Source organism: Anticarsia gemmatalis, chromosome 10 (assembly GCF_050436995.1).
Source record: "Anticarsia gemmatalis isolate Benzon Research Colony breed Stoneville strain chromosome 10, ilAntGemm2 primary, whole genome shotgun sequence".
NCBI classification, from domain to species: domain Eukaryota; kingdom Metazoa; phylum Arthropoda; class Insecta; order Lepidoptera; family Erebidae; genus Anticarsia; species Anticarsia gemmatalis.
In genome coordinates, this window is record NC_134754.1 from 7608920 (window position 1) to 7622221 (window position 13302).

Below are 13302 nucleotides of genomic sequence, written 5' to 3' on the forward strand. Positions count from 1 at the left end.
CACTCCCGGTATAGTTGGTGTCGAAAGTTGGTTGCAGCCTTTAGAAAGTAAGAACTCATTTACATACTCACTTATCTAAATGCTTCAGTGGTTTAGACGACTGGGTAGAATGCTAAAGTCTGAAGTTTCAGGTTTGGTTCTTGGGATGGGCGTAAATAGTTTAAATCGGCTCGGGAATTCTTAGCAACCTTCCTGGTTTTAAAATCGAGCAGTGTTTTGCATCCATTGCAATGGTCCAGAATACTAATGGCGATAGAAGTTGTCTCACTATGATCAAGTAGGTAATTACCTAATATACTATTTTATTCCTGTTTCCTAATTTATACCCTAAGTACCCATTTTTTATTATTTACGTAGCTAGGACGCTAAAATAAGCATTAATCGTGTTGGGTATCTAATTTTAGAGTAGTCACAGTAAAACAGGTTAAATATAATAATGATTTATTTTCTCAAAAATATAATGATGTGATCTTTTAACAAAACAATTTATAATATACACAATTCGTGAGAGGGAACGAGAGGAATAGCTTTTTTATTTGTTTAGCTACTGGCATAACAACAAGCTGAGAATAAAATATACAAATTAAGCGTCTTACCCCCGGTTTCTGAGGCACATTTAGCGGTAGTTTATCTATTCAATAGCGTTAAAACTGATATAAAAAAACGCTATTGAATAGATAAACTACTTACCGTTAAATGTACTCAGAAACCGGGGGATAGTAGTTCAAAAGACGTATTTAAAGATGTTAAAGCGATCCAATTTATAGCGTGAAAAAGAGACAACATGATCAAATAATAATAGATTTAACATTCTTTTAGCAACGAAATATAATTTTACGTTCATCGCCGTTTTAAAAAAAGGGGTCAGTATCTTTCTGTTCTTCAGCATAATTTCCGTGCTTGAATAGCGTACCAAATCTTGTCATATTTCGTGACGGACCATTTCTTCGTGATAGGGTTGTAGTGGCCGCCGTGTGTTAATTCTACTCGGCAATTATCTGTACAAAGAAAGCCATCATTTATACAAAGGTAACCCTCTGAATAGCAAGAAGCGATGCTAATGTTAGAAGGGACTTTAAGGAGGTACCTTCGCATCTGTACTTACGTAGAAAAAAGTACCAAATTTAGGCCACAATAAACATGGGGATCGTCGCGAAACTTAACTTAGGCATGAGCATAGGGTTAATTTTTATTTAACCCGTTACTGTCCCACTTCTGGGAAAGGTTCTCCTCCCGTACGAGGGAAGAGCTAAGCCTTGAGTCCACTACGCTGATGAAGTGTAGATTGGGAACTTTGCATGTCCTCAATAAATGTATTTATATTTTTTTAAGGCACGCAAAGTCTCATCATAATGTTAAGGGTTTCATCAAGGGTGTATTTAATAGAAAAAAATCATTCTTTAGTCTAGAAATGATTATAATGCTAACTTAGAATCATACTTACATTTTTCAAACATTGCAATGAGTTCTTTAAGTTCGACAAACTTTTCATACTGATGGGTTCCTTTCGGAATAATCCTTAGAACATCTTCAGCCAGAAATATGACTACAAACCGAGACATCGTGGACCTGTTAGGTGTCGTGATGAAGATTTTACCTCCTGGCTTTACCGCTTCTATACAACTTTTAGTAAATAGTTCTTGATGATTAACATGTTCAAGGACTTCTGAGGCCACAACTGCATCGAAGTGGTTAGAGAATTGCTTCGAAAAAACCTGAAAAGCCAAAGAAAAAAGATTTTCAAGCTATTCAAAGACGAAAATAAATTAAGTGAAAAAAAACTTTGTATCTAGCTTCCTAAGTTTTTTATACCTATTGGTATCCCAGTAAGTTAGTATCTATCTAAGGTATTTTTACTTATTTTTGTACCTATATGTATATTTTATGTAGTAGGCAGGTACAATGTTACAGCAAACATTTGTTAGGCATTGAATAATTTAAGATATTTAAATCTATAAAAATAAAAACACGGGAAGATTAATTGCGGACAGGTGCGACAGCCAATTTATTATTCATAAATAATATAATCAACATACGGAATAATTGGATCTGAGAAAAGCGAATTAATGATTGGTAACTGTGATTGCAAGTGCGTCACGGAAATAATTTATATTCAACAATCGAATGTACGGCGTATTTAATTAATAACCAATGATATGCAATTTTCTCATTCATTTTGCTTATGACTCAAAACGAAATGTCTTAAGTAGGTATAAGTATCGCCAAGCATGCCGTGGAATTTCCGGGATAAAAACCATCCTATGTATTTTTTCGGGTCTCTACTATCTTAAAACATTTCATCCAAATCGGTTCAATGGTTTAGGGACGAAGAAAAGTTAGAGAGACAAAGTTCCTTTTTCATTTATCTTATAAGGTAGTAGGGATCACTGCTTACCTCAATAGTAGTAGAGTAGTACGTAGGCTTATTGTTAGCTATCGCTGGGTTGTTTTTACTGTGTGCTTTTGCGACCTTGATAATTTCCTCGCCTGCATCAATACCTGTCACACGGGCACCGAGTTCTGCCAAACCCTGTATCAGAATAAGGAAAATAAAATCGGAGTTTAGTAGGTCTCAATTGTCCATAGTTAAACGGAAACGATCCAACCCACACAGACGTAGTTTCGAGATATTTAACTTTTAAGTTCAGATCACTAACTTTGGGGACTAACTCAGGACTATAACTTCATGGTGGGTTTGAATTTTACTTGGATTGTTTTCGTGATATTAAAATTTTAACTTCAAGGAGTGTTTTGGTATACATAACTCATTTTACCCATAGTGTGGGTTGGATCCTTTCCGTTTAACTATGGCCAATTGAGACTTTTAAAAACTAAATTTAGTAGTTTACCTACATACTAATATGGAATTAAGCACTAAAATAACATCTCTACATTTAATTTTCGTCTACCTACTGCGTGTACAGAAAGAATAAGTAAGTAAATATTGTGTCCCATCGCGGAGGGCCATAAAAACATTGGAAATTCTGTGAGAAGCGAACCTGAACAGTAATTTCTAGTAAAGTAGGTAAGTATTATAGGTATCTAGTTAAATCATCTTGGTACTTAAGATATAGAATTTATTTACCTCGGAAAATATGCCGCCTCCACAGCCGACATCCAAGATAGTTTTATTTACTAGAGGTAACGCCAAATTCTGCTCAGCAGGGGGTACTAAACCATCCCTCACAAGCGCCACCCTAAAACATATTTTGATCAAGGTTTCGTATCACACAGTAGAACAAGCACATAGGTGAACCAGATTGTTATTATTCTTCTTAATACCAACCTACTTGCATTAAGAACCTAGCTTCTAAGTTTGAAAAAACTTTTTAATTTATTGGTAGACTTACCTTATTGGATTCAGCCTGTGCATCACAGTAAAGGGACCATTGAAGTCCCACCATTCGTTCAAATATTTTGTAAACAGTTCCACTTCTGCTGAATCGATAGTTGAGGACCGGTTCTTGTTTTGAATAGACTTCGACGAATTCCAAACACATAATTTAGGTATTCTAGATGTTGCTCTGTAATAACGCAAAAATTGTGTAAGGCATTACTTAAGTACTTGTTTTAGGCACTTTGAGTATGTCTTCAAATTATCACATGAAAAGTTATCGACAAGGTACTCACACAGAATTACTGAAAACGTTCTTGATTAATTTAGTGGACCACATCTTTACACACGTCTTTTGGTTTTAAAAGTTAAATCCAACTATACGACAAAAACTTTTTAATAAAATACTGGAATGTCTACTTCTGTCATTCTGTAGTGAATAAAAGAAGCAAAGGTTCGAAATCTAAATAAAGATACTTTTTTTTTAGTTTTTGATTCGTTTCGTTTTACTTGCCCTATGCCTTTTTTTAGATGACGTGTGTACTGTAACAGGTTTTTAAATCCAATGGTGCTTGTGTTATTATAAATGCGATAAAGATTGGAAACCGGTACCTAGTTGGATTTAATTGGTACTGACAGTGAAACAGTTATTTATAGCCTTAAGCCGGCTTTTGGGTATGGGATATAATATGTATTACTTACATCACATACAGTGAACAATAATCACGAAATAAAATAAAAATAAAATTTACCTACCTTAAGTATTGCAGGTTGAATTTGTACAAAATGGGTGAAGAGCGATAAAATATTATACCTGAAGATTAAATATATAATTATATCACATAGTCAAAAGACGGCTTAAATGGTACACAAAAACCTTAGTTTCTACATACGTACGCATAAGTTGATTCTATTGTACTTCCAAAAAAAAAAAAACCACCTCCACTACTGACACAAATCTTCAGAGCTTAGTTTTATGGGTGAAAGAGAATAATTTTAACTATATCTATGGGTTTTGGAAGGAAAAACACAGGTTTAACATTTAGAAAATATGTATTTCTTCAAAACACCTTAGCAAAATCCTAAGTATTACTACTCGTAGTTAAGCTAACAGTGCTCACCTATATCCGGACACTCAACACCGCGCCAATGCATAATTCATTTATTTCAATAACAAAATAAAAACAAAATACTTTGGCTTCTGTAACACGTAATAGTTCCACATAGTAAAATAAATAAAAATATCCATCCCAATAGTTTTGAATTCAAAGTCGAAATGATTTTGTATGACTATTTACATATTGCACAGAAATAAATAATATTATGTAGGATACATTGTTTGATCACTAGATAATATATAAGTATTTCACAGTTAGAAATAAAAGCTGTCTTGCAGTATATTTAGATACTAATTACAATAAGAAAAAGCATTTAACAAATTATTGTTTTTCTAATTTTACACTGTCATAGGCAAATTATAGTAAACGGTTCTGAAAGATCATTATAATGTAGGTAGTCCATATTTGCTGTAATTAACTCCTTATTCACTATAAGTATTTAGAAGAGCATTATCAAAACACATTTGTTTCGAAATAGCTTTAACACATGACTGACTACAATTTCTTATATATTTTTCTATGAAGTTACTGTTGCCTTAACTAAGTTTCTGTGCTTGTATCGCGTACATCAAATGCTGGAATTGTGAAAAACTCCATTTGTTGGTGATTGGATTATATTGGATACCAAATACTGATTCCACGTGGCAATCATCTGTAAAAAAATTGATATTAGCAATTAGATAACTGTGCAGAAAAAGAGCTTCATCGGTACATACCTATCGTTTTTGTTCAAAATGCTTGTTAATATAGCTTGTCGTTGAATGAATGTCAAATGTTCCATCCATACTCAATAAGTTTTTGTTTGATACTCAAACATGCATGTTTGAGTATAACTACATACAATGGGTATATTTGAGCAGTGAGTTTTGCAATGCAAATTAACACATTGTTTGTTTTCACAGATTTTGAGTAAAGTCATCGAGTTCTGCCCACTGAATGATCTAATGTAGCTTGGTTTTAGCCTTAATTTTAACTCAACCGGTTAACAGGACATAAAATTACGATATAACTTTAACTATACTTACTTTTCTCTAACAAAAACGTGAGTTCATTGGGTGTGACGAATTTCTCATACTGATGTGCTCCTTTAGGTACAAATTTCAGTATATTTTCAGCAGCAAATATGACTACGAACTGTGATAACCTAGTTCTGTTAGGTGTCGTGAAGAATATTCTACCACCAGGTTTCAATGTGTGTACACAAGATTTGACAAATAGTTCTTGATTATTGACGTGTTCTATTACTTCTGAGGCTATGACTCCATCATAGTGGTTGGCAAACTCTTTTGCATGATCCTGTAAAATATTAATAACACATAAGTTATTTCTTTTGATAAACACATTGTCTTTCCTTTCATTAATAATGGTTCATTATTAAATTGAATTTTTTTTATTTTACTTTTTTTAAAAGTTAACACAACTACAATGTTAAAAAAGGCTACTGTGATTAGTATTAATATTCCTAATATATGTCAGAGAAGTTCAATAAAAATTAAATATTCAAACATTTGTTACATACCTCAATTGTGATATTATGATAAGTAGGTTTGTTTTCAGCTATCTTTGGATCTACATGACTATGTTGCTGTGCTACTTGAATAAGCTCCTTGCTGGCATCAATACCTGTCACTTTGGCACCAAGCCTCGCTAAGCCCTGGAAAGAAAATACAAAAAAATAAGTATTTCATTTACTTATAAATATTCTTAAGTTTATACTTATGCTACTTATATACTTTTAGACAATTCACATTAATATTTTTTATGCCCTTTTTAATAGAAAAAAACTAGTCTTTGAATACACTCATGTATTCAAAGACTAGTTTTCGCCATTTAGGTGTGGGTTAAGTAGAAATATCACTATAGCACCTGGCCCTGCATGGCTTTCACTATTACTATTGCAAAATCTAAGTATGGGTAGTAATAATAACTAAACTAAAATTCAGCGCTCAAATTGTTTATAAAAATACAATGGGTTGTCTCACCTCTGAAAGGATGCCACCACCACAGCCAACATCTAAAATTGTTTTGTCTTTCAGTGGTTGTAATGATCTCTCCTCAGTTGAACATTGTACTAGACCATCTCTCACAAAAGGTACCCTGTAAAAAAACAGACAGACATTTTAAAAATGAATTATGTCATTTGCTTTCAGTACTTACTGTGGTTTATTTAATTTTATAAAGCATGGGATAATAAACAAGGTGAATACTTTTGATGTGAAGAATGATATCAACTAATAAATTGTATCAGCTGATTTAACCCCTACTATTTTTAATAATATAGTAGTATAAGGGTAGCTATAAAAAAGTTAGGTGCGTTACTTCATTATGGAAATCTACTAACTTGGGCTCACCTTATTGTATTCATTCTGTGCAGTAAAGATAAACTTCCATTGGGGTTCCACCAATCGTCCATTTCTTTTGAAAATAGTTCCACATCTGATGCATCTATGGTGGACGTAGCAGCTTGTGCATTTTGATCACTATTTCTTTGAATAGATCTTGTGTTGCAAAATCCCCATCTAGGCATATTAGATGCTGTAGCAATACCCCTGAAGAATAAAATATGTTAATGATTATATTTTTTATGAATACATTTCAATAACAAGAACCAAATAATATACGTACATAGTTTTATCAATAATACTTCTACTTAATTTCCAAGACCACATTTTTGTTTATGTTATTTGTTTCTAAATAGTAATCTTAATCAAGCCGGCTAAGTCAAGTTTTGTTTGTAATAGTAAAACCTGAAATATTCATATAACCTAAATATTTCAATTGACAGTACTGACACTGACAAGTGACAAATAACTAAACTAGAGGTAGGTACACTTTTCCTAGACTATTTAGTCGATTGTAACTAACATTTACGAAATCCAAAACTCTAAGTTAAATTGTATCAAGCTTTGAAAAACGGCTAAGCTTGGAACATTGAAGTGAATATTTAATGCTGTGTTTACAAATTAAGTACGATTATAAAAATAAATGTTTATTATTTGAACTTATTACTGTCCTACAGCATCATAAGTTTGAAGCATCATAGAATGAGAGGACTCACGCCTAACTCTTTCACGTCCTCTAATCAAGTGAGCATGGAAGACTTTAAATAACTTAAAATAAACGATTGAGAATGTTCCTACGATAGAAACGAATAAGTACCTAATTATAATTAATTATCTAGTAAAACGATAATCACCACTTAACTAGTCCCAAAATACAATGAATACTTAAACTGCTGGTACCTGTTATCTGCGTGTTTCGGGTCGTGGACAGCCGTAGACTAGTCGTGTTAATCATTTTCATTGGAATATAAGAGAGTGACACGTGTGTACAATGTACCTACACAGTATCTTCTCACGAGTTAGCTATAGTTTGTTATTTAAATAATAGTTAAGGTTTCTCCACAATATGAGTGTTGCACTAGCGACGTTTAAAGTTCTGTGATGTTTGAATTAGACCTAAGTATAATCGGTTTACGTATTTTATGCGATTAGACCATTTTCCGGTATTTTGAAAAAATATTACTTACTGACTATGCTGCTGTAAAATGTTGCACTAATGTAACATTACATTGATACATTATCCATGCTGTCACGAAAGGATAGTGTAAAAGAGTTCTTAGTTAGTCGAACTGATAAAACAATAGAAAAAGTAAGCGATCAGTTATTCACAGTGAGTGTTCTGCATTATTAACGCTATTTATTAACGTAGTTCATTTAATAGGCTAAGAAAAGCTATAAAGAGGTAGGTAGTTTTCAAAGAAGATAATTTAAATATTTAAGTTTAATTTATTTTGAATTAATAAGTACCTAGTTCATGGAATTTTACAGAAATAAGTTTTCTTAAATGGTTATAAACTATCTACCTAGGTACGATTGGTTAGTTTAAGGCTGGAACTCTAATAGATAGGTACTTACAAACTACAAAGTAATTGAGATTGCGGTTAAATAGATACACTTAAAGATTATTAACTTTTATGTTAACAATGGGATTAGTATGGTGTCACGTTGAAATGTATAACCATCTAATCTTTGTATTATAGTTTTCTTTATAATGACGTTAAGAATAAAGAGTTAATGGCGTCGTTCCTCTAGTCAATGAAAAGTTGGTGATGTATTTTTTTTTTCAACGATAACTCAGTGTCGACCTGGCTGGTTAAGTTTACAAATAAAAAAAAACTGACTTTTTTTAAATTTGACAACAGAGATTGTCAAGGAAAATTATTAAAAAAAAGATCTTCATATCCATCGTTAGTTTTGATGTTACTTTTGTTCAATTCTCAACATACAATTTATTAATCTTTTATACCATCAGTATGCAATATTATGTGGGATTTTTTTTGGTTATTGTCTCTCTAAGATTTGAGTAAAACTACCAAAAAAATGGGTATTGTTAACAAGGTTTACCTATTTATACTATAAACTCAGCATACAGACAATTATTACAATACTACGACTACATTTCAGGTAGGTAAGTACCTATCTACGAAAAGGTCAACGGTCAGTGGACAGTTGAATTTAATAGAAGAGTATCTTTTTGTTTTAAGTTATGTTGGAGTCGACTTATTTTTTTCCAACAAGATAATAGAAGGAAAAAACACAAATTTACTTAGATTTTCCGGATGTGAGACGAGTAATTACTCGGTCATGTCAAGTTGAACTTTGAGTCCAGTAAGAAAATCGTTCCCAGAACCCACAATTATCCCGTAATTTTATGCAAAATTTACCATTGTGCGAACATACTTGAAAACTGTTTTTTTTTCTCTTAAAAAGACAATTACTAAACTATCGATAAAATCTTAAAGCCATGGGTTTTTAACATGCCTTTTATAAAACAAAGAACGTAGTAAGCGAAGTACAGTTGCAGAGGCGAAGAACCGTCTGCCTATCTTAAAAAAATATAAATTACATTTTAATGAATATTCGGGTAATGTGTAATTTGAGTGAAAATATAAGAAGTTCTTTCAATTATCGAAAAAATAAATTGTGGTAATTGTGTGGTTCATTGAAACTCTTGAAGTTGATCAGATAGCTTGTAAGTATAACTAATAGTTTGACACAAGGAAACTTTAATAACATAATATTATTATATTAACCAACATTTATGGTGATCATAATGTGTGGTAGGTAAAAGCAGCAAATTATAAGTCAACGTCAAAGCAGTAGGTAATCAGTACAGCAATAATAAATTATCGCAATATTTCATTAAATATTTAACTAATAATGCTGCAGCAGGCTTGTTGATGTAACAAATGACGCAGCTATTTATAAACAAATCGTCCTACTCAGTAGCAATAATAAACCGAAAATTTTCCATTCAAATATTACCCGGAAACGATTCCGAGCATTAACTGAACGACACTGCATTAAAAAGTAAACAAAATTAATTTACTGAAGAGGGGAGACTTTTGATAATTCGCTTTCGCATTTGATGGCAGAAGTAATTCAAGAACAGTTGGTGCTGTCATAGCAATTAAGCATTAATCCATCATGCCGTTTCCCCTTACTTGCGTCACGCGTTGAGTTTTATAGAAATTAGGAAGTGCTTGAAGTTTGTCTCCTCCGCAATTTTTTCGCTGTACAGACTATGAGCTATCGTTTCAGTCAGCAGTTAAATAAAGATCAATATTGAAATTATGTTATATTTTATTAGTCTATAACATTTTACTGTTGACATCTACTAGATGTATGCAAACGAAAAACTAATTTAACAGGCTCAAAGCGACACGGAGAGATTGCAAGGCCTCTAATTAAATGGCAAAGTTTTTCATCGCACGCGCTTTTCAACCCGTCCGTGAAGGCTTTGGCAGTGAAAACGTTCGTTATAAATTATAACTAGAACCTACACCGGGACCGTATGGCCCTCCAACTTCATTCATTATGAAATCTTCTCGTTTTTGTATCGTGTTGAATGTAGAATGTAACGTATATTACTTTTTATTTGTATTCCAATATAATGTGTACTTTTCTCTTTTTGCAGTCGTTTGGCGTGTGTCAAAAGAGCACAATTAATGATTTAATTATCTATTTATTTAAAAGTTATTACACTTTTGCTATTATGTTTTAAATGAAGTTTTTTTTAAAGTAACTATTAATGTGGTTTTCCGAAGTCTCTCACTTAGTCGTAAATAACTCCCGATTTAGATCAAGGCAAATTATATCTCCAGAATTGAAAAATTAGGTCTATTTCAAAATTTCCTAAATACGTACTGATAGATCATGCCCGCTAACGAGTTTCCATTACAAATAAACCAGCCTCCTTCTGTTCTTAATTACCTAAGTTCTCAACAAAATTAATAACAATAATTAATTAGATCGATATCCGCTTGAATACGCAACAAAATTAAATCAGTGATATTTTATTACTTAATCAAAAGCCTGTCAGAACATTGAGTTATGCATAAACTTCAACTAGAGCGGAAAATTAACCGCGAAACAAATTTAAAATTACATTTTCCGGTTCAATTTTACATCTTGCGGCTTAATTTTACAATGTCGTCTACAGATTACTGACTAAGTTCGCGACTCGATTAATCAACTCGGCGACGTTTTGCCGTGTGATCGGAGTCGTTACCTTTATAAATCGACTAACATTAACTTACCTTATATTTGATGAATTCTTGTTTATGTAAACTAGTGCGTAATCGATATTTTTAATACTCTTTGTTAATATTTGACTTTTTTGTAAGTTAATGGTAGAATTTTTTTTTAACAGTTGCCTTATCTTGATCCCTTCCATGCTAGCTTACCCGATATAATAGAAAACACACTGTTTTCGCACAGAATTATGGTTTTACATACAAAATTAGCTATTCACGCAACACTACAAAACATAAGCTATTCACACATCTCTACCATTTGAAATCACACACACCTTTTGAAGCCACATAAAAATCTGTGGACCATTTGAGTAATAATTTCCTAACACTTTTCTCAGAACTTGAGTGTTTTTCCAGTAACCAACTCGATGCATAAGTTAGTAATTTTCTTTGCTAGTATACGTTTGCCTCTAGGTAAAAGGCATCTTAGGCCTGGATAGTCTATGTAGCAATACGGTGGTACGCCCAAATTCCTTCATTACTATTTCAATTATTAGAACATGAATAGGTCGACCTAACGACAGTGTCCCTTAATTTGATTAAACCTGTAAGACATAGGCCTTATTATTTTGTGGGTTTTAGGCCCACTGGTAATGATCTTAGGTTTCTTAATAATGTTAAATACTTACCACGGCGGTTGAAGTTACCTCTCGGGTAAATCATTAAAACTCGGCCCGAATGGCTACTTTAGTAAACAAGAGTTGAAAAGAGAGATTTTACGTAAGATCTAAAATAGATTATAATTACTTATATACGGAAATTGTACGATTGTCAAGGTAGCATGGGCCGAAACGTCAAGTAGCCCAACGTAAAAATACGTGCCTGCGCTAATTTGTTTCTCTTTGCGTTTGTAATTCTTTTACGAAAAAACTACTGGAAGTATTCAGATGAAACTTGGGACATGGGTAGTGTTATTTCAGGAAATCTTTTCACGAGGACGAAATCGCGGGCAGAAGGTGGTCCTATTATTTAATAGACATACATACAACAGGAAGGTCTAAAAGTTAATATAGAAAATAATATAACATAAAGAGTGTATAATCATAACACGAGCCTGCTCATGCAATGTGTATCATTAACTGCATTCTCGGAAAGATTTCGATCTAATATCGGTTTAATTAGGATTTGGGATTACAATGTAATTGTAATAATTGCAATTATTACAATTACATTGTAATCCCAGATAATATACAATGGCCGGAGTAATTAGTATAATATTATACATTACAGTAATATGAGTTGTTAAGTTAACAAGCTGTATTATTGTAGTGCGATTCTCTACGGTCGGAACTATCGAGTATCGGGAGTTTGACAATTAAAACCTATTTTAATATTAGTTCTTACAGCGACCACCAGAGATGTTGATCAATTTTTCATTTAAAATTTCTCTACGGCTTACGGGTTGTCACTAGTCGATAATATGTAGAAAATTGCGCTACTGTAATTTTCACAGTTTATAAATAAGTGTCTGATATCCTATTTATTAAATAAAGTGACAGCTAATGTATGAAAACACTGTTAAAATTCCACCTGATAATTCTATGGGATAGATATTTAGAAGTCGTGAACTAAATTCAATAGGTTTGAATTAAAACTAAACTCGGTGAAGTAAATATTTCAGATTTCGCACCCTTGAACCAGTTAACCAATGTTATAGAGATGCTCGCTCACCGTACGATAAAGTTTCTGAATGAGAAAAGGGAAGTAGGCCGCACTGTTGGACGGCTGAATATAGCCACTATTATGTTAAACTAAGTATATGTGGATAAACGAATTATAAACATTATTTTTTAAATTAACAGTTTTTTGCTCCCATTTTTCACTATAACATTCGTTTTCTTTACTTAAAAATATTATACTTACATAATTTTTACCTCCCCTAGATTTTGATAAGATAATTCAAATAATTTTGTTCATAAAGAAGTGTAGGTATATTCTGGTATATACATTTTTAACTAAATGTTTAGCTGTTAGAACATTTTACCTCAATAATACGGGTACGCAGATTCATATTTGTAATCACTGCCGCTTTACGGGTCTAAAATATCGTTAACGCTATAACTCTGCAGCAAACGTCCTTTGAAATCAAACATCATAAATAGTCTTCCCATGGGTCACATCCACGTAATAGCCGGTAAATTCTAAAGGTCAGTAAATTTCACACGTAAAGGAATATACAGCATTTGCCACAGTCGAGTAGCCTGAGACATTAGTGCATGCATTTTCCCACCGGGACAATATATATTGTTCTT

General features: G+C 32.6%; 2 protein-coding genes across 3 annotated transcripts; both read right to left on the bottom strand.

The window, feature by feature from the left end:
- Nucleotides 1–429: 429 nt before the first annotated feature.
- LOC142975912 (ubiquinone biosynthesis O-methyltransferase-like) lies at nt 430–3920 on the bottom strand. The gene is made up of 6 exons (XM_076119057.1): nt 3631–3920; nt 3351–3524; nt 3086–3197; nt 2396–2530; nt 1445–1715; nt 430–998 (listed from the first exon to the last, which is right to left on the bottom strand). The coding sequence occupies exons 1-6, from the start codon at nt 3672–3674 to the stop codon at nt 883–885; spliced, it is 852 nt and encodes a 283-aa protein (XP_075975172.1). The 5' UTR covers nt 3675–3920; the 3' UTR covers nt 430–882.
- Nucleotides 3921–4368: 448 nt separating this feature from the next.
- Nucleotides 4369–7767, bottom strand: LOC142976198 (ubiquinone biosynthesis O-methyltransferase, mitochondrial-like). Of its 2 annotated transcripts, none has more exons than XM_076119465.1 (6): nt 7695–7767; nt 6804–7001; nt 6435–6549; nt 5972–6106; nt 5478–5748; nt 4369–5104 (listed from the first exon to the last, which is right to left on the bottom strand). In XM_076119465.1, the coding sequence occupies exons 2-6, from the start codon at nt 6977–6979 to the stop codon at nt 4989–4991; spliced, it is 813 nt and encodes a 270-aa protein (XP_075975580.1). In that variant the 5' UTR covers nt 6980–7001; nt 7695–7767; the 3' UTR covers nt 4369–4988. The 2 variants fall into 2 exon arrangements, with proteins under 2 accessions (XP_075975580.1, XP_075975579.1); XM_076119464.1 differs by lacking the exon at nt 7695–7767 and adding an exon at nt 7078–7240.
- Between the last annotated feature and the right edge of the window lie 5535 nt (nt 7768–13302).